We start from the raw sequence: 25979 nt of genomic DNA, 5'->3' as shown, positions 1-25979 counted from the left end.
CCCTCTGCATTGGGAGCGTGGGGTCCTAGCTACTAGACTACCAGGGAAGTCCCTTCAAAACTGTTTTTTATTGTGGTAAAATAAACATAACATAAATGAACCATGCTGAGCATCCATTTCAGAGATAGGACTGAATGAACACATTCTTAATGTTTGCAAATGTCACAACCACATTCTATCTGCAGAACTCTTTCTTTTCACCTTATAAAACTGAAACTCTCTTCTCATTAAACACTAAATCTGAATTCTCCCTCCCCTGCCCCTGCATTCACCATCCTATTTTCTGTCTATATGATTTTAAGATCATTCACTGATGCTTTCCCATTGTGATGCTAGAGAAGCCTCTTGAATGTCCCTTGGACTGCACAGAGGACAAACCAGTCCATCCGAAAGGAAATCAACCCTGAATATTCGTTGGAAGGACTGATGCTGAAACTGAAGCTCCAGTACTCTGGCCACCTGATGCAAAGAGCTGGCTCATTGGAAAAGACCCCAATGCTGGCAAAGATTGAAGGCAGGAGGAGAAGGGGGCAACAGAGGATAAGATGGTTAGATAGCATCACTGACTCCATTGACACGAATTTGAGCAAATTCTGGGAGATAGTGAAGGACAGGGAAGCCTGGCATGCTTCAGTTCACGGTGACACGATCTAGTGACTGAACAACATTTGTTCACAATCAATTGTCCCAGATTTGTCCAGCCTGTATCTCTCTGACGGGTCCCATCCTTCTGGGAGCCCTTCCTTACTCTTTGATGCACCAAGACATTCCAGCCTCACCTTGTATATAGCTTGTATCCTGGATTCTGCCATTTCTCCCAAGAGTCCTGCATTCCCCTTCCCACCTTTCTGAGAGGATGATATTTAGAAGCCAAGATTAGGTGCTAGGTGCACTCATTCCTATTGGGTTGTCTCAGTGGACAGAGTTAGGAAGTAGATTTTTGTTTAACTATCAAGTCCACGCAGATACTTTAATCTCGTTCTGTTCCCATGGGATTCTTCCATTTCATCTTTGCACTTTCTTTCTCCCCCAGGAAAGACCTGATTCTTAATAATATCAACACACTTGCTAGTTTGCTCAGTCCCATAATATACATGAGAGTTTCAGAATCACTATGCCTGTGCCACTCCGGAACACACCAATGTACTGAACCAAGTTTAAAATATTTTTTGCAGTTCCTTTTGTCTTTAGAATCAGTACCGTGTCCACAAGTTGCATAAGCTGGTTCTTTTCTATTTCTGGGGGTTATGGTTTTCATTTGAAATATCATTCGGTTCATTTGTTTTCTACTTATATCCCTTTTTTTTTTTTTTTTTTGGCTGCACTGCATGCCTGTGGGATCTTTGTTCTCCAACAAGGGATCAAACCCATGCTCCCTGCGGTGGAAGTACAGAGCCTTAACCACTGGATCACCAGGGATGTCTCTATATTCCATCTTAAAGCTTTTGTCCTCCATTGTTGTTGATATAAATTTTTGTTGAATATAGAAAGCAATAACAGTTTAAAAATTATACAAAAAGGAAAATACAAACGATGGTATCCCCTCCTTTCTTAAATTTCAGTCCCAGCCACACTTGTAGGTAACCAATTTGATTGCTCTTTGCTTTACCTTTCATTTTGCAAAAACAAGCAGATATGTGGATATTTTATTCCCTCTTCTTTATTATACAAAAGGTAACATATTACCTATACTCTTGTACTTCCCCCTCAACTTAACAATATGTCCTGGAAGTCACCCCATTCCATCACAGAAATAGACCTTATTCTTTTTCATGGCTGTGTAGTACTCCACTCTGAAGTGCAGTGTAGTACATCAGTCTCTCTCCTGTATACAGACATGTGGGTTGCTTCCAATATTTTGCATTTACAAATGACAATTAATAATTGTCTCCATATTCACTTGGGTATTGTTAGAGCTGTGTCTTAAGGATTAATTTCTGAAGGAGGACTGCTCTTCTGTAACATAAGGATAATTGTAAGGTTAAATAAGTTATAATGCACATATGGCTTTTCACCTAAGCAGCAGGTAATCCATGGCATAAGGTCACCACAGTTGGACAGCTTGGCCTCAATTTAGTCAAATCCTGCTCTCTCATAACATTTCAGTCTAGTTCTCAATTTGCTCTTCCAGACTGGGTCAGGGGCTCACCTAGGGATAGGGTTTAGTCAGGGTTGGGGTTCAATAGGATCAGGGCTTAGCTTGCAATCAGGGCTCAGTTCAGGGTCAAGTCTCAGCAAGGGTCAGGGGTCAGGGCTGGAGTCAGCCTATGGTCATGGGCTCAACCAAGGACAGGATTCAGCCTGGGGTCAAGGTTCAGTCCAGGGTCCAGGCTCAGACTATACATGTGTCTCTCTCTGAGTGTGCCTGGGTCAGGGGTCCCTTGTGAGGCTGGGACTGGGGCTCGGTGGTCCTACTGCACAGGGTAGTACCTGAGCAAAGACTTCGCTGCTCTTGCCCTCCTCGCTCTCCCGACCTGCCTGCATAGCCCCTCCTCCCATCCCCTTCCCACCTCAGATCTGTTTCTGCTTGGTCACCTCCAGTGATTATATGTGGCTGCCTCTCAGTGCAGCCCCCCTCCCCTCCCTGTAACTGTCCTGCTCCAGGCTGAACAGTGAACTCAGGGGAGGGCTGCAGGGCTGCCCTCCAGCCCCACGTCCTGCCCATCCTCCACTCAGGGGGGCTAGGGAGCCCCGCAGATGCCTGTGCCACTCCCCTCAGACACTGGCCAGGGCTGTGCCTCCCCCCTCAGGCTCCCCCAGCATCACTTCACATGTCACCCCCCACTTCCTCTCCCCCACCTGGTCCCCACACACCTCGGTCCTCCACCTTCTCAGGCTGAGTCAGTCTGAGGGAGGTCGAGCAGTTGGGGTGTGAGCTCCCCACTTCTGTGAGCCCCTTCTCCCTACAGAGGTAAGGCGCCGCCCTGGGTAGGGGTTCCCTGAGGCTTTGCTGCTAGCAAGGTCAGCTCAGGGGCTGGAAAGCAACAGAAGACCCGGGTAAGGAGGGTCCTCCCATCCAGACCCGCGTGGGTGCGTGGGGTTCACTTCCCCACTGTGTTGTCTTCTGCAGGGTTTCCCAGGGACTGCCCCTCTCCAGGCCTCAGTTTCCCCTCAGAACTGTTTGGTCCTGGCCCTATTGTGAGGATAAAATGGGGGTACAACTGCACCAATGAGGGAGCTGGCAGTGCTTCTGTGTGTGCGGCCACTCGGTACACACTTATTAAGCACCTACTATGTGCCAGGCGGGCCTGGATAGATTGAGGAGCAGGTGATGGAACAGTGGGTCCGGCCTGCAAGGGGTTGTTGGTGGGGGCGGGAGAGTCGTCCAGCCTGGGTGCCACAAAGGAACCGGTTACCCACCCTCTAGAGGGAGTGAGGGGGTGGGGGCGGGGACCCCACCCTCAATGGGCTTTCGAGGACCGGAAGGGGGCGACAGGGGGTGACCGCAGCGCCCTGCCCTCTGGGAGTAAGGATGGGAGCCGACCGTTGGATGCCCCTCCCCGTCTCAGCCTCACCCCCACCCAGGGGGGTACCTTGAACATAACAGGAAATTTCAAATAACAGGAAACCAAGGCCGGGCAAGGCTCGCGGCTCCACCCTGCCTGGGGCGAACGAACCACCCCACCCCGGGGCCTCAGTCTGCCCTCGGGGAGGGGGACCGCAATGAACGCCACGGGGACCCCGACGGGGGACCCCGAGTCCTGCCAGCTGCTGGCGGCCGGCGGGCACAGCCGGCTCATCGTCCTGCACTACAACCACTCGGGGCGGCTGGCGGGTCGCGCCGGGGCGGAGGAGGTCGGCCTGGGGGTGCTTCGAGGGCTGTTCGTGGCCGTGAGCTGCCTGGTGGTGCTGGAAAACATGCTGGTGCTGGTGGCCATTGCCAGCCGCATGCGCTCCCGGCGCTGGGTCTACTACTGCCTCGTGAACATCACGCTCAGCGACCTGCTCACCGGCGCCGCGTACCTGGCCAACGTGCTGCTGTCGGGGGCGCACACCTTCCGCCTGGCGCCGTCCCAGTGGTTCCTGCGCGAGGGCCTGCTCTTCATGGCGCTGGCCGCCTCCACCTTCAGCCTGCTCTTCACGGCCGGCGAGCGTTTCGCCACCATGGTGCGGCCGGTGGCCGAGAGCGGGGCCACCAAGCGGGGCCGCGTGTGCAGCTTCATCGGGCTGTGCTGGCTGCTGGCGGCGCTCCTCGGCCTGCTGCCCCTGCTCGGCTGGAACTGCGTGTGCGCCTTCCAACGTTGCTCCAGTCTCCTCCCGCTCTACTCCAAGGACTACATCCTCTTCTGCGTAGTGGTCTTCGCTTGCATCCTGGCCACCATCATGGTGCTCTACGGGGCCATCTTCCGAGTGGTGCGCGCCAATGGGCAGAAGGCGCCCAGCACCCCGGCGCGCCGCAAGGCCCGCCGGCTGCTCAAGACGGTACTTATGATCCTGGTGGCCTTCGTGGTGTGCTGGGGCCCGCTTTTCGGCCTGCTGCTGGCCGATATCTTCGGCTCCAACGTCTGGGCGCAGGAGTACCTGCGGGGCATGGACTGGATCCTGGCACTGGCCGTGCTCAACTCGGCGGTCAACCCCATCATCTACTCCTTCCGAAGCCGGGAGGTGTGCCGGGCCGTGGTGGGCTTCCTGTGCGGCGCATGTCTCCGGCTAGGGCTTCGAGGGCCTGGGGACTGCCTGGCTCAGGCCGTTGAGGCCCACTCTGCAGCCTCCAACACCGACAGCTCACTGAGGCCGAGGGACAGCTTTCGGGGTTCTCGATCGCACAGCTTCCGGATGCGGGAGCCCCTGACCAGTGTCTCTAGCGTGCGGAGTGTCTGAAGCCAAGGTCGGGGTGGAGGCTCAGCAGCCTCGATCCCCGTGCAGGGATGCTGCAGTCGGGCCTGAAGAAGAGGAAAGAACCAGTTAGCCACCAGGGGCCTGCATCCCAGGGCCCCGCCATGCTCCCGGAAGCCTCCTGGGGCTGCTGTCACCAAGTGGGTTTCCTATGGTTGTTGTGGAGTGGGAGGCAACAGCTGGTTGGAACCGAGAGCACGCTGGACTGGAGATCAATGGGTTTGCTGTGTGCACCCCGCTCCTGTGTGACTCAGAGGAAGTCCCAGCCCCTCTCTGGGCCTCGGTGGGGGTGGGCTGGGGGGGAGTGGGTGGATGCCCTGGGAACAGGGAAATTCAGTGGTGGGATGAGATGGTGCGGTCCTTTATTCACAGGGGGTGTCAGGGTGAATGCATGAGGGTTGTGGGTCTGCTGGAGCTGGGCCAGTGGCCAGGGAGCGACATGGGTCTGTGTGCTGGGGGGTGTGGTTGTGATGGCAAGGGGTTTGGTGCGGGTGAGACTATCTGTGTGTGTTAGACAGAGAGGGATAGAGAGGTTGAGGGCAGAGAAAGTTGTGCCGGTGAGCAGAGTGCGCTGGTGTGCAGATATCCTTGCGTGTAGCAGGCCTCTTGTCTGAGGGTGTGTGCTTGTACACACGTGTGTGACCGATCCACTCTGTTGAAGGTGTGTGTAAGCTTTGGGAGGCTACCAGAAGGGGGAGTGGGGGCGGTGACACTGACACCCACCCCTTCCCATTCACTTCCCCTTTGCCTGCCCTATCTCTCATCTTGGGTTCCGGGCAGCCTCCTCCCCCCACCTCTGGCTTCTGCATCTTTTGGGACTCAGCCTGGAGTCCAACAGAGAGGGAGATGCTTTAGTACTAACTGCCTCTCCCTTCCCCATCTGTAAAATGGGCTGATGGCAGACGGAACTCACCGCAGGCGCTGTCGGTGATTGCTCAGTGCTTTTGCTGTGGCGAGCAGGCATCAGTGTGTCAAAGAAACATCCGGCGATAGTGGAAATGTTCTACATCTGTGTTTCCCAGTATGGGAACCCTCCCTACCACATGGCTACTGAGCCCTCAATAAGAGGACAATGGGACTGAAGAAATCAACTTTGAGTGCGTTAGAATTTAAGCACTCCACAGGACTCTCAGCAATGGTACCAGACAGTGCTACAGGGGGACACCTTCTGAATGTAGCCACTTTTGGCTAGTGGGAAGTTCTCTGTTTCCATCCGCCCAGCTGAGACAGCGCCCACAGGTCTTTCTGCCTATGTCTTGCCAAGTCCTTGGGGCAGCATCCTGTCTGCCACTCCAGAAGGGACAGCTCTGTTCTGAGCCTCCATTTCTCCCCTGCCGGATAGGGGATGGCATAATGGACATGTTGACTGTGCTGTCCAATAAAGTAGCCATTAGCCACATGTGGCTACTTAAAATTAAAATTAATTTTAAAAATTCAGTTTCTCGGTGCATTTCTCAGAGCTTCAGTGGCCAAGTATCACAGACTGGGGAGGGGGTGCTTGAATAACAGAAATGTATTTGCTCACAACTCTGGAGGCTGCAAGTCTGAGGTCAAGGTGCCAGCAGGCTTGGTTCCCCTGAGTCCTCTCTCGTGGATCCTGGGAGTTTGCTGGCAGTCTTGCATCCCTCAGCTTGTAGACACATCAGCCGAATCTGTGCCTCCATCTTCACGTGGGTTCTGTTTGCCTGCACGTCTGTGTCCAAATTCTCAAGTCTTTTTTTTTTTTTTTTTTCTTGGCTGTTCTGGGTCTTCACTGTGGCACAAGGGCTTTTCTCTAGTTTTCTGGCTTAGTTGTCCTGCAACATGTGAGATCTTAGTTCTCTGACCAGGGATCAAATACAGGTCCCCTGCATTGGAAGGTGGATTCTTTCAACTTTTTATTTTGTATTGGGGTATAACCAAATAACAAGCAACTTTGCAATAGCTTCAGCTGAACAGGGAAGAGACTCAGCCATGCATATATGTATCCATCCATTACATGTATCCATTCTCTCCCAAACTCCCCTCCCATCCAGGTTGCCACATAAGGTTGAACAGGATTCCATGTGCTATACAGTAGGTCCTTGTTTGTTATCCATTTTAAGTGTAGCAGTGAGTACATGTCAATCCCAAACTCCCTAACTATCCCTTCCCCCTATTCTTCCCAACCAGCAACCGTAAGTTTGTCCTTTATGAGTCTCTTTCTGTTTTGTAAATTCATTTGTATCATTTCTCTTTAGAGTCCACATGTAAGCAATGACATACGACCTCTCTCTGGAAGGAGGATTCTTAACCACTGGGCCATCAGGGCAATCCCTCCCCTTTTCATAAGGACACCAGTCCTATTGGATTAGGGCCACCCTATTCCAGTGTGACTCAGGTTAACTAATTATACCTATAAAAATCCTATTTCCAAATAAGGGCCTCTTCTGAGGTGTTGGGAATTAAGATTTTGAGACATGAATTTTGGAGGAGACACAATTCAGCCCATGACATTTGGTCACGCTAACCCCATTTTGAGGGCTTGTGGCTACTATTTTGGATAATGTAGACACAGAATCTGTCCATCATCACAGAAAGTGCTATGGGACAGGGAGGGGAAAGTTCTAAGCATGTATAAGCTAGGATTGTGTGCTTGCGTGCTCAGTCACTCAGTCATGTCCGACTCTTTGTGACCCCATGGACTGTAGAGCTCACCAGGTTCCTCTGTCCAGGGGATTCTCCAGTCAAGAATACTGCAGTGGGTTGCCATTCCCTTCTCCAGGGAATCTTCCTGACCCAGGGAATGAACCCATGTCTCCTGTGTCTCCTGCATTGGGCATTGGCAGGGGGAGGTTTCTCCCTTCCCAGAGCACCCCCTGGGTAACTCATAACCTGGGATACTTACATTTTCCAGATTCCTGACCACATATGTTTATCTGGAACAGTCACAGGGTGGGTGGGGTCTTGGTGGAATTTGGGGTGAGTGAAGCCCGGGCTGCCTTAAAGCTCTTGACCTGCAACCCCAGGCCTGTGTGAGTTGGGCCTGTTGGCCCCGTGGCCCCCTCCACCCTGTGAGTGTCACACTTTGCTTTGACTGAACTGGACCATTTGCTGCTCCTTCCTATCTGGGACCTTTGCACCTGTCTTTGTTAACCCCACTAGAGTGGCCTGCGCATCCTTCAGGTCTCAGCTTCAGCATCACCTCCTCCAGGAAATCTCCCTGATTTCTCCTCTTCCTTAGCCCTCTTCCAGGCTCACACATCTGCCTGTGCATCTCTATCACAGCTTCAGTCACACCTGGTCACACATCCACCTTCTCCCCTGGACTTGGAGCTCCATGAGAGTGGAGTTAGTGACAGTGTTTGGGTCACTGCTGTGTCCCAAACACAGCACAGGGCCCAGCAGATAGGAGATGCTCCATGAACTAGAGCTCTGGTGTAACTGGTCCCAGCAGCATGCCTTCCAGGGAAACCTCTTCACCTCCTTATTCCCCACCTCCCTAACTGAGGTGGAGCCGTCATGAATGCGGTCCTCTGCTCTTAGGTGGCTCAGGTGTCTGTAACCCATTGCTGTTCCCCAGCTCTGCCATGCACCACGGGCTTCAGTTTCCTCATCTGTAAAATGGAGATATTGATGTCTCCTGCCCTCCTGGGATGTTGATAAGGCAAGGAATATAAAGGCTCTCAAACTAGGTATGTTTGTGTAATGCGCTGTGCTCATTTGCTCAGTCGTGTCTGACTCTTTGTGATCCCATGGACTGCAGCCCGTCAGGCTCCTCTATCCATGGAATTTTCCAGGCAAGAATACTAGAGTGGGTTGTCATTTCCTCCTCTAGGGGATCTTCCAGACCCCAGGATTGAACCTGTGTCTTCTATGTCTCCTGCATCGGCAGGCAGATTCTTTACCACTGCACCACTTGGGAAGCGTGTTTTTGTAACAGGGAAGAACAAATCTGACTCCGTATTAGATCTGTTCCTCTTTCACCTTTGTGCCCTGTTGCCTGTCATGCTGATTCTGCACCTTTTGTACAAGAATGTTGCATTAGAGCCTGAAATATACAGGAGAGCCTGTCCTCAAGGCTCTGACACTTGAATCTATTCATACAGAGGTAAAAAGTTGCAGAACAGAGAATAACATTTGTCTCATTGGAGGTTTACAGGAACATCCTGTCCTTCGTGGCCAGCTGCAAGAACAAAGGATTCCAACACTAAGAAGTCTGCAACAATCAACCACATCCCTCTCTTACCTTGATTTGCTGAAACCCTTTAGGGAGTATGAGTTTATAAGGCATAAGCCACTGGTTTACTTGCATGGCCTGCAACAAACCTTTCTCTACTCCAACTCCCAAGGTTTTGGTTTGTCCTGGTTGTGAATAAACTTGCTTTTGGTAACATAGTTAAATGAATAATAACAACGGAGCCTTAAAGACCACTCAGTGTTGTTCTAATCACCTGTGTGTTAATTTATTTAATCCTTGCAAAACCTCCAGGAGGCAGATACTGTCATTAACTTCATGTTACAGATGGAGAAACTGAGACCCAGAGAGGTTAGGTAACACACAAGTTCACACAGCTGGGAAGAGGCAGAATTGGGATTCAGATTCAGACAGGTGACTTCTTGATCCCTGTTCGTTACTGCCTCTTGAATGAATGAATGAATGAATACCAGTCCCTTCCCTCTTTGAAAAACTAAGAATGAATGTTCCAAGTTATTCTTTGGGCTGCCCCAAGGTTTCACCTCCACAAAGCAGGATTAGTTGAAACTCCCCATTTTACAGACAGAAAAACCAAGGCTCAGGGGAGGAGGTGGCACAGGCAGCCCTAAGATCCAAGCCTCGTTATCTGAGCCAGGTTCAGGCCCCTTTCTTGCTCTATCTCTGGGTGAGTGTACGTGTGTGTGTGTGTTGCTTGTTCATAGCCTGGCTGGGAGGAGCAGGGGTAGATGGAAAAGCAGATAATAAATATTTGCTGATGAAGATCACATGGGCCAGAATGAGTTCTTACCCCTCTCCCTGCCCTGCCAAGCCACTCCTGACTTCTCCAGCCTGGGACCAGCCCCCCCGCCCCGAGAGACCTGGGGATGGCCAGAAGCAGGTGACATAGCTGGGAGGGATGGGCTGGTGTGTTAGGGTTTTCATGACTCATTTATTCACTCACTCATTCACTTAACACTGTGTGTCAGGCTCTATTCTGGGCACTGGGGTTGCAGCTATGAACAATCTGGCACCTGCTTGCACAAAGGTCACAGTTTGGCGTGGGTGACAAACACCAAACTAAGAGTCCAACGTCATTTTCGGTGAGGAACTACCCATGAGAAAGCAGGAGGGGTCGATGAGGATTCTACAGGAAGAGCAGATGCAGCAGCTCCAAGGCTGCAGGAGCTTGGTGCATTCTCGTAATACCCGCAGTTATTGAGCACTTCATGTATGCCTCATCCTTTCAAAGTGCATTCACATGAATTATCTTACTGAGTCCTCAAACACCCCTGAGGAGCCTGGGAAGAGTGTTTGATTATTTATTATCGTATTCGGCAGGCAGTTGAGGAAATAGAGGCTCAGAGAGGTGAAGAGACTTGCCCAAGGTCACACAGCTGGGAAGTGGAGGAGCTGGGACTTGAACTCATGTTATTAATCAACACAACTGCCTCCTCTCACTTGGGACAGAGGTGGAGCTCAACTCTTTAGGCAACAGTACCAGAGCCTAGGGACCAGGGCCATTATGTTCTGCACCCTGTGGCCTCAGACTTCTCATCCGTACAGAGGATATGAGTTACTGATGACCCTTAAGGCCTCTGACCCAGGGACAATTGGGTTCTTAGGGTGGGCAGATTAGAAAATATTAATTTAAGACACTCAGTAGAGTTTGAATTTCTCATTATCAACGAGTAACTTTTTTACTATGAGTATGCTCCAAATATAGTTAAGCCTAAGTATAAATAATATATCCTCAACCGCAGCACAACACCAGGTTGCAGACTACAGGTCCCATAATCCATTGCGACATTCCCTTTTAGGAACCTGTCATTTTTTGATTCTTCTTTCATTCATTTATCCAAAAATTATATAACCCACCCCTTGTGTGCCAGGCCTTGGGTCAAGTTCTGAGGAATACATCGGTGCACAAAGCAAACACAAGTCTTTGCCCTCAGGCAATTTAACATCTATATTCTTTGGGAGTTTTGATTTTTCCCAGACATCTGCCAGGAAGACTTCAGCTCCCATGATCCCTTGTGCTTGCTCGAGACCACAATTCCCAGGAGTCCTAGCGCAACAGGTCCGCCCCTCTCCTTATTTCTAACTTTCTTCCGGGTCGCAAGGTCACCTCCTGTACAACCTCTCTTCCTTCCGTCCCTCGCCTTTCTCCCGCAGCAAAGGCAGGGTTTCAGTAAGTTACACTGCTAATAGTTTGTTTTAAAGTCTCTGTATTTTCTGACTTGGAGTTTAAGCGAAACTTTAGCCAGACAGTCCACCACAGCTTTCTCTATTAGGGAGTAACAGAATGGGCCCTCAACTCCCATGTGGCTCCGCGCGCCGGGAAGACTACAACTCCCAGTAGGCAGCGCGGCGGACAGGCGGCCCTCGGCGGTGCCGGCAGGACCCCGGGGCGGGCGCGGGCTGTCCCGCGCGGCGCCCGCAGGACCCCGGCGCCTACCCATGCCGAGGTGAGTCCGCGGGAGCCACCGCCACCGCCGTTCCGACCCCGCCGCCGCTCCGCGCGGCCCCGCCGCCGGCCAGGATGCTGGAGGAAGCGGGCGAGGTGCTGGAGAATATGCTGAAGGCGTCGTGCCTGCCTCTCGGCTTCATCGTCTTCCTGCCCGCTGTGCTGCTGCTCGTCGCACCGCCGCTGCCCGCCGCCGATGCGGCGCACGAGTTCACCGTGTACCGCATGCAGCAGTACGACCTACAGGGGCAACCCTACGGTGCGTGGACCCGGGCCCCTGGCCTCCCCCGTGGGCCCAGCTCTTCTCCTGGGCTCTTGGTCTCCCCCAGCTCAGCCTCCCCGCTGGGGCCCTGACCTCCCGCCCAGCCTCCCGCCTCCCTAGGGCCCCGGCCTTTGCCGGCCAGGATGCCCCTTCCCGCGGTTCGGTCTCTGCTTCCTGGGCTTCAGGACCTGCCTCTCCCACACGTCCAGCAGGAGTCCAGCTTGCAGACCTCACTTGGGCTGCCAGACCCTTTACCGGAGCTCCAGGCAAGTCCGAGCCTGGATACCTGGACCGCTGCTGGGCCCCTAGCTCTCTCTGTCCAGTGTCCCGGGGACCCACCGCCTGGCTCCCACAGCCCTCTGGCCCCGTCCCCGACAAGGGCTACCTGCTCCAGAACGCAGAACTCCCTTCCAGCCTCAGGCCATACTGTCGCTTCTCCAGACCTCCTGGGTCCCCTCCCTCTCTCCAGTCCCCAGCTGGAATAGAACGCCCGCCTTGGGCCTCCTTGATTTGGAGTGGAGCCTCTCAGCGCCGTTTTTCCAGGCTAAGCTGGCCAACCCTGCACAGCCCTTCAGCACCCGGGTGCGCTTTATCTAGCGCTCACATTCTGCTCTGCTTTAGGGCTCAGAGCTCTGATCGCTCACCCCAGCCTGTCACTATGTGAAGGCCCTCCCTACTCCCTGGTCCCAGTTAATGAATTCGGTTCCTCAGAAATTCTCCTGCCTTTGGGCTCCTGAAATCCGTTGGACCCCATGTCCTGCTCCCTGCTTGGGAGCGCACCCACCCCTCAGCTTCCTGGAAGCCCCCCTGCTGCTCCTTCTCCCCAGGATTGCAGGCCTCCAGGCCTGGATCCTCCCTAGCTTCTGTTCCTCAGCCCTGCCCTCTCATCTGTTAAAGTCTTTCGAAAGTGTCCTCTCTTCCCGGCCTTGCTGTATCTTGTGTTCCAGAACCTTCTGGCCTCTGGTTGCGCTCCCAACTTGGTGTCTTAGGCCCCTGGCAAGCAAGGCCCGTCCATGCCATGAGGGCTTCCCCTCCCCAGTGCCCCTGTCCCCTCATATCTGAGCCCTGGTTCTCTTGGACTGGCCTCTCTTGTTGGAACATTAGGGCCAACCTGAGTCCCCTGGACCCCTTGCCGCTGCCAGGTCCTTGGGGAGCCCCGGGGTCTGGAGACGTCCCCCTCAGGCCCCTCTCACCCCAGAGTTGTAGCATTAGTTTAGTGCAGTGGTTGCCAGTTCACGGGTCCCTGAGTGATGACTTTGGGTCGTCATGATTGACAGGCTCCTGGCATTCAGTGGGGCCCAGCCAGGGGTGCTGCCCCACACCTCACTGTGCCCGGGACAACCTCACTCCGAGAATTATCTGGGCCAGATTGTCAGCAGTGCCAAGGGGGAGAACTCAGGGTTACAGTGTTGGCTGCAGACCCCAGGCTCCTCACCAGTGGGGTGGTGGGCCAGGAGCCCCTAAGGAGTGGTCAGTTTATATGTATTGTTGGCATCCCCCTGGGAAGAGGGTCTATGCCAGGGGTGTCACAGGTGGCCCTTTGGGATGACTTTTGGCATTTCATCATCATAATTTTGAATAGCCATGTGTGACTGGTGGCTCTGTCCTGGTCTGGAGGATTCCGCCATCCCGTTGGGATGGGATTCACACCCTTGTCCTGTCTCACACTGGGAGCCTTGCTGCGAGCTCTCCTAGCACACCCAGCTCTGCCCCAGCCCCTTGGGCAGCTGTAATCTGGATGTCCCGTGTCTCCTGCTGCCTGCTCAGCGCTGGCCTGCTTGCTGATATGGCCCCCTGTCCTTGCCCAGACGGGCGCTTCTTGACACTCCAACCCTGATCACAGAGCCATGTCTGCCTCGTCCTCCACGTGGGCCCTCGGAACCTTCAATACTTTCTCCCTGTCCTCCTCCCCTCCTCTCTCTGAGTCCTTTGCCCCCAGTCCTTGATTCCTTCCTATTCTTTTTTCTGACCCCGTGACTCCCTCACCCCACACGCCCTCCTTCCCGGCCCCCATCTTTGCCAGACACTGAGTGGGCTCAGGGATGAACAGAGGGGCCTGGCGGGGCACCCACCCATCTCGACTTACACATCTGCACCCCCACCCTGGTCCCACCTGTTAGTGTCCACATTGGCAGGGATGTGGGGTGCCTGCCACTACCTGGGGAGATGCTGTGGGATAGTTTGGTGGAGCAGGGAACCCCAGCTCCCTCCCAGTGGTGGAGCATCTGAGAGCTGCTCTGCTGGGTCATCGCTGATTGCAGTGTCCCCAGCATCGCACATGCCCTTGCTTTGAGCCTCATTTCCCAACTTCCTGTCCTCTCTCCACACCTCTTGAGAAATCGGCAGGAGAGGCGTGTGCTCTTTGAGCTGGGGTGTGAGCTGGGCCCTGGGTGTGGCCTGCCTCCCTGCCCTCCCACAACGGACTCCGGCCTCCCTGGGCTGGGCCGCTCATGCCCATCCCACTTGGTCCCCTGCAGAAATGGCTCTGGCAGGCGGGGACGTGGGCACCCACGCCGGGCACCGGGACGGGCTCTCCACCCCTGGTTGTAAATAAAGTTTTATTGGCACTCCGCCACACCTAGTCAGTGGCTTTGCACTGCGTAAGACTAGTGCCACTGCAGGGAGAGAGGACTGGCCTTCGATTGAAAAGTCTGCGACCTCCGTTCAGATCTGGTCCCGCCGTGGGGACCTGCAACTTGCTGTCCAGGTGTCCAGAGCCCGTCATGACGCAGGGGCAACAGGCCTTGCAGACTTCAGCCTCGCACCAACCAAGGCAGTCTCTGCTCTTGGGGTGCTTAGCCTCTGAGGGGGCACTTGGGGGTCTGGCGTTAGCCTGACTCTGCTCTTACCCCCTCCTTCCTCTCTCTGGCCATCCTCCTTCTGGAAAGTGGGTCACAGTAGGCTCCACAGGTGGCCCTGTGTGTCCCCACCCCGAGGTGACATCTGAGCCACCCCCAGGAGGCTGCAGCTGGGACAGGTGGGGCACAGGGGAAGGGCCCACCCGCCTTTTCAGGGTTTCAAGGGCTCCTGAAGGTCTCTGCTGCCCTCTCCTACCAGGCCCTTGGGGGCTCCCCTGTCACCCTAAAGCAGAAGTGGGGGCCCAGAGGGGTGGGGAGAGACATGGAGGCCCCTGCCTGGGGTGCACAGCCCGGCCCCCTTGGTCACTGGCCCCTGCCCCAAGATGGCCCTGCCCTTTCCCACCTGGGACACTGTCCCTTCTGTGTCCTGCTGGTCCCCTCCCCCGGACGGGCCCTCAGGACAGGCTGTAGGAAGCGACCCTTCTCCTGCTGGCCAGTGCATTCCTGCAGAGCAGTGGGGGGGACCCTGCCCCTGGTCTGAGCCTGAGGCTTCGTGGGGCTTGGTATGTCCCTCAAGGACACCAGTGTCCCCTCGCCCGGCCGCCTCATCCTCCGGGCAGCATGGTCCAGCTCCTGTGTGGAAACAGACCTGTTTGTCTGCATTGTTGTCTTGACACTTGCTGTGAGGGGCTCAGGGTGGAGGCCCTGGGGCCACATCTGCCCCCAGAGTAGGAGGATTCGTGTGCTTGCTTTGTTCATCCCAGCTCAGCAGGGGCCTGAGACGTTTTGGGGACTGTGTGCCTTTGTCATCTGGGAGGTCTGACCTAAGAATCTGGAGTTTCGGCAGCATCCTGCTGAGTGCTAGTGGCCCTGGCAGTTGAGGAGGCCTGCCTGAGCCCCACCTACCCACCCACTCTGTCCAGGGAGGATAGAGGGCCCCGAGGGCTGGCTGCTGGGGGCCGTGCACCCAGGCAGTGCAACCACGGGAGTCCACGTGCTGCATCAAATGTCTGCACTGCTTCTTGCCCCTTCAGCTCTCAGGGCAGCGGTGCTCTGTGTGTGGGGGGACCCACCAGCCTTAGAACAGTGGGCTTCCCTGGTGGCTCAGACAGTAAAGAATCTCCCTGTGATGCAGGAGACCTGGGTTCAATCCCTGGTTTGGGAAGATCCCCTGGAGGAGAAAATGGCAACCCACTCCAGTATTCTTGCCTGGGAAATCCCATGGACAGAGGAGCCTGGTGGGCTACAGTCCATGGGGTCGCAAAAGAGTCAAATACAACTGAGCGACTTTCACTTTGGCTGCACAATCCTGGTTACAACCTGCCCCTTCCACTCTGGTGGGAAGGAGTCAGTTGCCTGGAATAAGCTTGTGAGCAGGGCAGGGTCCACTCCAGGAGGCAGCTTCTCACTTCCTACCTGATTCTCTGGATCTTTCTTGAGAAAAATCTGGGTGGCCCTGCTCCCAGGGGACACAGGGCCATGTCTGGGGTCGTCTGTGATTACCACGTCTAGGGGGGTCCTGGCAACAAGGGTGTGGGGGCCAGGGAGGCTGCCCTATACCCTACAGCGCTCAGGATGGCCCACAGGCTACAGTGTGGCCCTGACTGTGGAAGAAGGTGCACAAACCCTGGTGCTTGCCCTCCTGAGGGGCCTTGGGGAGACCAAGCATTTGTTCATTCATTCCATGTCCTGAGCGCACTAGGCTGGTAGTTGGTAGGTGATGCTGGGTTCACACTGCAATGAACAAGGTTTGTGCCCCTGGAACCCCAGGCTAGTTGCCTGGGGGCTGGGGCGGGGGGTTGGCCTGAAGAGGGCAGGGTTTGGGTTTTCCCCAGGACATTGGCAACCTGGAGGTGGGGAGGTGCAGCCTCCTAGCTTGGGGGCTCCCTCTGCTGGTGTCTGGACCCTGGAGTGGTGTGGGGGCTGGGGAAACTGCTGGGCATCTCAGAACAATCTGGCCAGGGCAGGAGGCTGGGGGTTGGGTTTGCTCAGCTGGCGCCTGTCAGCCCTGCGGGTCCTGGAGCCCTGGGGAAGCCAGTGGTGAAGGACTGGGGGAGCAAGACCACTGAGTTCCGGTCCTAGTGCTCTGGCTGGGGGTCTTGCCTGGGGGTGGGGGCGGGGGTGGCTGCCTCTGTCGGGTGGGTTGAGGGCACCAGCCCCCTGAGCTGCTTCAGGGACACGGGGTGGGGTGGGGACACGTTGCCCGGCCCAGCGGGCAGCCCGCACGTGGTCACAGGGTGGCTGAGTGGACAGGGACATCGCTTTCTGGGGGATGACTGCAGCAGGGGTGTAGTTCGGAGAGGCGAGTGCGAGAGCAGCGAAGGCCGCTAGGGCCGTGGTCTAGGAATGTGGGTGTGGAGGGGAGGTTGGCCCAGGGAGAAGGTTCTTGGAAGGCCCCGCGAGTCCCCGGGGTTGGGGTGGGTGTGCGGCGGGCTGGAGGCCGGTGGGGATCCGGAACCCCACTCAGGATCCCGTCCCCACAGGCACGCGGAACGCGGTGCTCAACACAGAGGCGCGCACCATCGACGCGGACGTGCTGAGCCGGCGCTGCGTGCTCGTGCGGCTGCTGGACTTCTCGTATGAGCGCTACCAGCGCGCCCTGCGCCAGTCTGCCGGCGCTGTGGTCATCATCCTGCCGCGGACCATGGCCGCTGTGCCGCAGGACGTCATCCGGGTGAGCTCTGCCTCGCCCCGGGGTCCCCTCTCTCCCTCCGGGTCCCCTTCGCCCACACACACCGCAAACCGAACGCGTGCCTCTCTCGCAGCAATTCATGGAGATTGAGCCTGAGATGCTGGCCATGGAGACCATCGTTCCCGTGTACTTTGCCGTAGAGGACGATGCCTTGCTGTCCATCTATGAGCAGACACAGGCTGCCTCCGCCTCCCAGGGCTCCGCCTCCGCCGCCGAAGGTGGGCTGGTGAGGGTTGCTGCAGGGCGGAGGGTGCGTGGATGGGCTGCGCTGTGCTGTTTCTGGGGCTCCCCTTTCCAAGCCAACATATGCTTAACCGTGGGGGCACCGGGCATCACAGATCACATCTTGCAGCCGCCACCGCAGGGAGGAATCTTCACGGACCAGGGATTGAACCCTCGTCCTTTGCACTGGCCAGTGTATTCATTACCAGTGAGCCACCAGGGAATCCCTACAGTTGTGTTTTTAAATGTGTAAAGAACAGAAGGATTTGAGGCAGGGTGAGTTCCTGGGCGTTTTAAGGCAGCCCCTGCCCCCAGGTGAAGTGGACCATTAGCTCACACTGTGGGAGGTGGGCACACCCTCTCCTGATTCTGGAGAGAACAAAACTTTAATTTTTATGAATCTCTGGGTTCTCACACCATCTCCACTTTGGGGGATGGGCTGGAGGGTCATGAGCTGTCTGATGGGAAACTCATGTTTTGGCATCCCTGCTCAAGTGATCCTTGGGAAGCTGGGTCAGAGGCAGTGTGCACCCCTCTGTGATTTAGGAAGGGGCCCTGATGGCCCTACAGAGCAGAGCGAGGGCGCACATGGGCTCCGTGTGGGAACCAGAGACTTTCACCAGCCCTTGTCCTGGATGCCCAGGTTTGCTCCCATGTCCAGTTATCACATTGTGTTCTGTCCATATGAACAGTCCCGTTTTTACTCAGACTGAATGCTTAGAGTCTGGGGTGACGAGGACCCAGGTTCTGGTCTGGGACCCCCCCTCCCCCCCCAGCTGCTGCAGGGCAGTCACGGGGCTCAGGCTGACCCTCCCTGGCCCTGTATCCAGTGCTGCTCCACACTGCCACTGCCAACGGCTTCCAGATGGTCACCAGCGGGGTCCAGAGCAAGGCCGTGAGCGACTGGCTCATCACCAGCGTGGAGGTAAGTGCCTGGCACCTGCCTGTCCCCACTGGAGGGGCTGCTTCTTGGGTGAGGGGATCAAGTCCCTGCCTCTGAGGAGGTGGGGCTCCTCCAGCTCCTCCTGCTTCCCTGACCCCTGCCTCCTGGAATGGCCACCCCTTTCCCTTCATGGAACATTCACTAAGCTGGTAGAGAGGAGAGCTCAGGGCAGCAATTAAAGCAGAGTGCAGAAAAATCCAGACACCCATCTCCCATCAGGAGGCGTCCAGGCCAGAGCAAGCTCCCAAGTCCTCCCCCACTTCCATTCTCTCCACTGGCAAACATGGGGTTTTATCACTGCTCCCCCCAGCAAAAGCTCTGAGCAGTTTTGTTCCCACTCCCCGCACCAGGAGGCCTCCGCTGTCTCCTTGCAGGGCAGCTCTCCATCCAGAGAGTAAAGGCTGCAGGGCCTTAGCGCCTGATGCCCTTAGGCAGTGCTCTGGACAGGCTGTCTTCCCAACTGCTCCTCGTTGGATTTGACGGAGGGCCGGTTTACACAAGAGGACCCTGACTCGGGCTCTTCCTGTGCTGTCCTTACGGCCAGGGTCTTACGGACGGGTGGGGTCTCCATCAGTGGAGCTCAGCCTGTGAAGGGTAGGCCTGGTTTCCAGGTGGAGAAACAGCTGGCACCTTGGCCCCCAGCAGAGTCTGGCCAGCCTGTTTCTGTAAATAAAGTTTTACTGGAAAGTGACCGTGCCCACTGGTCCACTGGTGCCCACGGTGTAGCCGGCAGAGCCTAGAACCCTGCCCCTTGAGGTGAGGGTGGCTGTTGCTTCCTATGGGGGGGCCCTTCACATCCATGTCTCTACAGGGGCGGCTGACTGGGCTGGGTGGAGAGGACCTGCCCACCATTGTCATCGTGGCCCACTACGATGCCTTCGGGGTGGCCCCGGTATGTCCATGCCCCTCCTGCCCAGCTGGGGAGTCTGGCTTCAGGCTGCAGGGTAGCAGGGTTGGGGGAGCTTCCCACGTGTGCAGGGATTGGGCCACGCCAAGGGTGCATCAGTCAGGTTTGGGCAGAGCTGGGGGTTAGCGGGGAGAGGAAGCAATCCCAGCTGGACTGGAAACGAGGACCTAAGGTAAGATTGTGGGGGTGGGGTTCAGAGTGGGCCACAGGCCGGGGTGGAGGTGGGTGGTGGTGCATGCTGAGGTGGGGTGAGCGTGCCCTTTGTCCCTGCCTGCAGTGGCTGTCGCACGGTGCGGACTCCAACGGGAGTGGTATCTCGGTGCTGTTGGAGCTCGCCCGCCTCTTCTCCAGGCTGTACACCTACAAGCGCACGCACGCAGCGTGAGTGACAGGGCCCGGGGCTGGGGGCGGGCCCGACCCGTGATCTCAGAGTTGGTTCAGTCAGGCCCCGCCCCTCCAGGTCCATTCACCTACCCCCTCCCCGGAAATCCCACCAGGGGCTGGGCTGCTTCCAGATGCAAGAAACAGAAACCCCTGCAAAATCGTCATCACTTAGACGAGCATCTCCCCATCTTAGTGCCGGACACTGCAGTCTCTCGCAGGGGCACTTGTCCACACAGCACGGTGCCCTGGGAGAGCAGGGCCCTAGTAGCCAGCGGGTCTCCCCAAACTTCACACTCCAGGCCCCACGCCTGCTCTCAGGCAGATGGCTTGAGAAGCACTGTGCTCACAGTCCAGTGGGTGGCGGGGGGGCGGGGCGCGGTGGGCATTGAGATCAAGGTGTTGGCAGGGCCACACTTGCTGTGCCTCTTTTATAAGGACTGCTGTGGTTGTGGTGAGGTGGATACAGCTGGGGCGGGGCCCAGTTACCTGGTCCTTCACCACCCCGCTGGCTTCACTCCTGCTCAGGGAGGTGGTGCTGAGTTCCCATCACTTCTGTTTCCTGGTTGGTCCACCCAGTCTGAATGGGTGGACCACTCTGAGTGGCCCACCTCTCCACTCTGAGAGGTCTCTGGAGCCTCCCTTCTCACCCTGGAGACACTGGGTGAAGTTGGGATGTCTGTGGTTGTCAGGACTAGGGGGCTCCTGGCACTCACTTGTGGGGGCCAGGGATGTGTCCAGCGCCTGCAGCACTCAGGATGCCCCGATGTCATCAGTGCCAGGACAGGGTGGGATTGGGTACTCAGCGGGGAGACCACCCCTCCTTTTTGGGAGCCTGGACTCCCACCTGTCAACTCTTTGGCCCCACTCCTCCCTGCCAGGTACAACCTCCTGTTCTTTGCTTCCGGAGGAGGAAAGTTTAACTACCAGGGCACCAAGCGCTGGCTGGAAGACAACCTGGACCACACAGGTGAGCGTCCCCCGCGGCCAGGGTGGCCTCGGGACCCCGGTACTCCCCCACACCCCCTGCCCACCAGCCCTCACTGTCTGCAGATTCCAGCCTGCTCCAGGACAACGTGGCCTTCGTCCTCTGCCTGGACACTGTGGGCCGGGGTGACAGCCTCCACCTGCATGTGTCCAAGCCGCCCAGGGAGGGGACGCTGCAGCATGCCTTCCTGCGGGAGCTCGAAACGGTAGGCGCCCCGTGAGGGCTGCGCCCCCCCAACTGTGTGAGCCCTGGGGCCTCAGTTGGGTTTCCAGCGGGCAGGTGGGCTTATCCTCAGGCTCCAGAAGCAGGAGGTTGGGGAGGGACTGGGGATCCGTGGGGCGGCAGGGGCCACCTCTGCAGAGGCCAGTGAAGCCAGGGTGTGGCGCACGGGCACCGGGCAGAGCCTCATGGCTCCGCTCGCAGGTGGCCGCCCACCAGTTCCCCGAGGTGCGGTTCTCCATGGTGCACAAGAAGATCAACCTGGCCGAGGACATGCTGGCCTGGGAACACGAGCGCTTTGCCGTCCGCCGGCTGCCCGCCTTCACCCTGTCCCACCTGCAGAGCCACCGCGACGGCCAGCGCAGCAGCATCATGGACGTGAGGTGAGCCCCCCACCATCGGACTGAGCCAGCCGGGGCCCGTCAGGCTTCCTGGAGGAGGGGGCACCAGAACCGAGGGCATGAGCCAGCAGAAGAGAGGGAAGAATTGATTGGGCAGGGTGCTGGGAGAGCCAGCGGCCGCCACCTCACCCTGCCTCCACGGCAGCCTGCACCCCACGCCCACTCAGGTCAGGATGTGTCGCCTCTGAGGCTCCCGGTCCTGTGTGGCCTCAGCCCTTGCTGACCCTGGGCTTGTGGCTGAGCTGCTGCCCTTGTCTCCCTTGTCATGGGTCCCCTCCCCATGCCTGTGTCCAGGCTTCCTTCCTTATGAGGACAGAGCCGTGGACTTCGGGACCCCCTGCTCCACTGTGACCGCGTGTTAACCAGTCATGTCTGCGGACAGCCTGCTGCCAGCTCGGGTCTCGTCCCGGGGTTTGGGTGGCCGTGGGTGTGGGGGACACCGTAGCCCCTCCATGGGGCGTTACCTCAGCTCTGCCCTCAGCAGCCGGCGGAGGCAGATGTCCTGACCAGTCCCCCCATACCCCCAGGTTCTGGAGGAGCACACGGGCCCAGAGCCATCTGGTCACTGAGGCCCACAGCATCCTCAGGGCTCAGCTGGGCACCCGGGGCAGCCCCTTGGTGGGTGGGCCTGACCGAGGTGTGGGGTGGGGGACCATCCGCTGGGAAAGCTGTTGTTTCTTCTGTCTTTTCATCATCAGATACATATGTGATCATTTTTAGTTTTGGGTGATTGATGTCACTTCCAAATATGTATGTTTTTAAAATCTGCCCTCTAAGGGAGGTGGGAGGGGAGTTCAGGATGGGGCGGGGGAGGGGACACATGTACAGCTGTGGCTGATTCATGTTGTTGTAAAGTAATTAGCCTCTAATTAAATAAATAAAGTAAAAATAAATTAAAAAAACCTGTCCTCGAAGGTCCCGGGTTGACTCGAAAACCCTTACCCGAAACACGAGGCTCATCGCTGAGGCCCTGACCCGTGTCATCTACAACCTGACAGAGAAGGTGAGCCCCCGGCCACCCGCTAGCCGCCCTCTCCGCCCCCCTGAGTCCCCCAGTGGGTCTGAACTCAGCCCCGCCCCGCCTCTCTCTGCAGGGAACGCCCCCGGACATGCCAGTCTTCACGGAGCAGATGGTAATGGCCTGGCCGGCGGGTGGGTGGGCTCAGGCGCCTGGTGGGAGTGTGTGGGGGGTCCTGTGACCACCGCCGCGTCCCCACAGCAGATCCAGCAGGAGCAGCTGGACTCAGTGATGGACTGGCTGACCACCCAGCCACGGGCCGCCCAGCTAGTGGACAAGGACGGCACGTTCCTCAGCACGCTGGAGCACTACCTCAGTCGCTACCTGAAGGAGGTCAAGCCGCACCACGTCAAGGCCGACAAGCGGTGAGACCAGGCGCAGCCCCTGCCCCCAGCTGGCAGAGGGCCCTTCCAGGGTCTCCCTGCCCACCCTGGAACCAGACGGAGCAAATGGAAACTCAGGGCGAAATGTAACAGGATGAGTGAGCAGTGCAGGCGCCCTATTAAATCTGAGCTCCAGGTGAACGACGAATTAGCCCAGCATAAGTACCTCTCATGTGGTCTGGGACACACTTACCCTGAAAGCCCGTGTCGTCTCTATCTTCAGTCCTCACAGAACTGAAGCCCCGTGTTTTATCTGGCAGCCCTGTACCCCTGCCCACCCTCTGTGGTCCTTCTGTGCCCTGGGCCTCAGGCGACTCATACCCCTGGCCCCCTCCTGCCCTCAGAATGCTCCTGCCCACTGCAGGCCTCCTGGGTTTTGTCTTTCTGTTTGATGCTCCCATGTACCCTGGTTGGGATGAATGAGGACTGAGGAAGGGTGTTGGGGGACCCTCAGCAGGAGACACCCCTCTTCCTCCACAGACAGGTCAGTGCCACTCACTGGCTTTCCATCTTGCTCCCAATTTGTGGCACTCCAGGGAGACAGAGCTCTTGAACAGAAGAAGAAACTGAGGGTCACAGTGGACCCACAGCTGTGGAGCTGGGGCTTGCGAGTCCTCAGCTGTGATCATTCTCCCTCTATAGAAACGAGACCAGAGAATTTCCACAGTCACCACACTTTGTTCTTAGAGAATTGTTGGCCCAGAAAACCATAGAAAAGATGTTAGTTCAGAATAAAGGACGTCCTTCCCTAGGACAGACAGTGGCAACCCCCTGTAGACACATACCCAGGGTCCTCCCCGCTGCTGTGTTCCTGGGCTAGTGGGACTTCGGGTGGCTCTGATGTCAGGGTGAGCCCGCTGAGCAAGTGCTCTCTTGCCAGGGACCCCGAGTTTGTCTTCTACGACCAGCTGAAGCAGGTGATGAATGCCTACAGGTGAGCGCCCTGTCACCGCCCAGGGGCCTGGGTCCTCGGGACAGCTGGGAGCAGCTGGCTGACCGCCTCCACCGCCCGCTCCCATCCCCAGGGTCAAGCCAGCCATCTTTGACCTGCTCCTAGCCGTCTGCATTGGTGCCTACCTCGGGATGGCCTACACGGCAGTCCAGGTAAGCAGGGGGCGGTGGGAGGCGGGTCCTTGTGGGAGCCCAACGGGTGGCCCTTTTTCCCTGGTCTCATTGGAGTCCTCCCACCGCCCCCCAGCACTTCGACCTCTTATACAAAACAGTTCAGAGACTGCTGAAGGCCAAGACGCAGTGACCAGGCTGCCATCCCCGCCTCACCTGGAGGGCAGGGCCTCCCTCTCGGTGGCCGAAACCCTGAATTACAGAGCTTTTCTGTGTTGCTCTTGAGGACTTGGGGGCTTCTTTCTCTTTTTTGTCCTTTGCGCTCCCCTGGAGGAGCTCGGTGGAGGTCTGGGGCCAGGCCACAGACTCGGGGACAAATGTGTGGATGAGCCCCCCACCCTGGAGTCGGCCCCATGACCCTGGGGCATAAGCCATGGCCAGGAAAGAGGAAACGCACCCAGCGTGGCCTTGGGCATCACCCCCGCCCAAAACGCTGATCCTGGACCTGGCAGTTGCAGGCCAAGGAAGTCGGGCCAGGCCACCCCCCAAACCCCTAGCCCTCCACCATGCTGGCTCTGTTCTGACCTCGAGGCTGCCCTCGCATTTCCCAACCACCCCACCCCCGGGGCTCTCCCTTCTTTCCTGTCTGGAGAGTGCGCCGCAGGGCCTCTGGGTCTCCGGTTCCAGCCCCTCCGTCGCAGCCTTGTGCACCGCCTCCACACCCCCCAGCCTGGCTGAGGGGAGCCAGCTCAAGGGGCCGCCTCCGGACTCCCTGAAGCCCCTGGGGAGCTGGCGCCCTGGACACCCGGCACCCTCTCTGTCGGCCCTCTCACCCTGCCTCTGGGTTCCTCTGCCCCGTCCCCTGCCCGGGAGCCCCGCCCACCCGGCCCCGCCCACCTCTCCTAGTCCTTGGAGCTCCTGCTCAGCCTGTTCTCCTGAGGAGCCCTGGGGACGGAGGCAGCCCCTCTGCCCCTGTCCCGGGGCCTCGGTTTCCTCATATGCAAGGAGGAGGTCGCATTCAGGGGAAGCATGTTCCCCCATATCCCCGGAGGGGACGTGACCACAGGGGAGCTCTTCCTGGGACCTGTAGGGGGCAGGTCCAGGCCTGAGCCCCTGGGAAGGGGTGAGATGGGGGAGGCGAGCAGGGCTGGGAGTGACCTCAGGGAGACCCAGGTGTAACCATTCATTAGCAATATAATCAGTGACTTGTCCAGTGCTGGGGACTCAGGGTCCAGGAGGAGGGACTCAGGGTCCAGGAGGAGGGACTCCAGGGGCCTACTGGCCACCAGGGAACGCTCACTAGCCTTCCGATTCCGAGGGGCTGGGGACTGGCTTCCCCCCGAAGCCACCTACCACCCACTGGAGGGAACAGGTGACTATTTGGCAGGCCTGGGAGGGGCAGCCGTTGGGGCTGCAGGTTCCTTGACCCTCCTTGTCCAGTGGCCCGTCTGCCCGACTGTTTACCCAGTGCCCGGCCCCCTCTAGGGCGATGCGGGGCTGGTGGCCCACCCTTCCCCGGGTGTGAATGTGTGAGCCAGGGACCGGCTGGGGATGCCGAGTGAGTGTCCTTCCTCCCCGGGGGGCATGGTCAGGGCCACTGACTAGGTGGAGCTCAGGCTGCTTGTGGGATGCGGCCAGACGATGAGAAATAAAGCCATAACAAACCACAGCATCGCGTGTCCTGTCGGGGCTGGGGCCTCAGGATCTGGACAGACCCCCTGAGGGTCATATGCATTTCTTGGGGGAGGATTGGGGGCAGAGCCTCATGTCTGTATAAAGAGCAGAGTCGGTGTGCCTCCTGCCCGTAGCTGGGACCGTCACCCGCCCCATGGCAACATGAAGGTGGCAGCCAGCTCAGAGCCGATAGACCATGGTGGGGGTGGCGTACCACAATACAGCTGGGATCCATTACCCCCCAGCCCTGGAGGCAGCGTGTGTCCTGTGTGTCCCCCGGCTCCTGGCCTCAGGGTCGCGTGGCCGTCTCTTCTGACGTCTCATAAGCACGCGTCCGTCTTTGGGTTTAGGGCGCATCGTGCTCCAGCCAGTGTGCCAACTCACTCCACCTGCAGATGCCATTTCCACATAAGGACACGTTCTGGAGTTCTGCATGGTTGTGAATTTGGAAGGACACCATTCAACCTGATATGGGGGAAGGGTGATGGCTGTATGAAGGTCAAGCCCACTGGCCAGCCCCAGCCCCAGCCCCAGCCCAGGCTTTGGGGAGGCCCTGGCCAGTCATCGGGGTGC

At 57.4% G+C, this 25979-nt stretch overlaps 2 protein-coding genes across 3 annotated transcripts; both read left to right on the top strand.

Moving 5' to 3' along the window:
• The first annotated feature begins 2840 nt into the window (after positions 1-2840).
• S1PR4 (sphingosine-1-phosphate receptor 4) lies at positions 2841-7068 on the top strand. The gene is made up of 2 exons (XM_070373947.1): positions 2841-2911; positions 3565-7068. Exon 2 carries the CDS (start codon positions 3664-3666, stop codon positions 4819-4821), a length of 1158 nt encoding a protein of 385 aa, XP_070230048.1. The 5' UTR covers positions 2841-2911; positions 3565-3663; the 3' UTR covers positions 4822-7068.
• Positions 7069-11173: 4105 nt separating this feature from the next.
• On the top strand, positions 11174-25401 carry NCLN (nicalin). 2 transcript variants are annotated; one of them, XM_005888326.2, is made up of 15 exons: positions 11174-11715; positions 17000-17190; positions 17282-17426; positions 18261-18355; positions 19185-19265; positions 19558-19661; positions 20543-20631; positions 20715-20854; positions 21073-21251; positions 22185-22272; positions 22364-22402; positions 22489-22652; positions 23551-23604; positions 23696-23774; positions 23869-25401. In XM_005888326.2, exons 1-15 carry the CDS (start codon positions 11532-11534, stop codon positions 23923-23925), a joined length of 1689 nt encoding a protein of 562 aa, XP_005888388.1. In that variant the 5' UTR covers positions 11174-11531; the 3' UTR covers positions 23926-25401. The 2 variants fall into 2 exon arrangements, with proteins under 2 accessions (XP_005888388.1, XP_014336359.1); XM_014480873.2 differs by having other exon boundaries at positions 11177-11715; positions 22492-22652.
• The last annotated feature ends 578 nt before the right edge of the window (positions 25402-25979 follow it).

The sequence above is a fragment of the Bos mutus genome, chromosome 7 (genome assembly GCF_027580195.1).
Source record: "Bos mutus isolate GX-2022 chromosome 7, NWIPB_WYAK_1.1, whole genome shotgun sequence".
Lineage (NCBI taxonomy): Eukaryota > Metazoa > Chordata > Mammalia > Artiodactyla > Bovidae > Bos > Bos mutus.
Note: the sequence above shows the minus strand (reverse complement) of the source record. Positions and strands in the feature narration are given on the sequence as shown.

Excerpts from the sequence above, each read along its gene's own strand:
- S1PR4 (XM_070373947.1), top strand. The coding sequence starts at position 3,664 with ATGAACGCCACGGGGACCCCGACGGGGGACCCCGAGTCCTGCCAGCTG.
- NCLN (XM_005888326.2), top strand. The coding sequence starts at position 11,532 with ATGCTGGAGGAAGCGGGCGAGGTGCTGGAGAATATGCTGAAGGCGTCG. Across the intron at positions 19,266-19,557 it reads ATGCCTTCGGGGTGGCCCCG|TGGCTGTCGCACGGTGCGGA; the intron begins GTATGTCCATGC and ends CCCTGCCTGCAG. Across the intron at positions 23,775-23,868 it reads TGGCCTACACGGCAGTCCAG|CACTTCGACCTCTTATACAA; the intron begins GTAAGCAGGGGG and ends ACCGCCCCCCAG.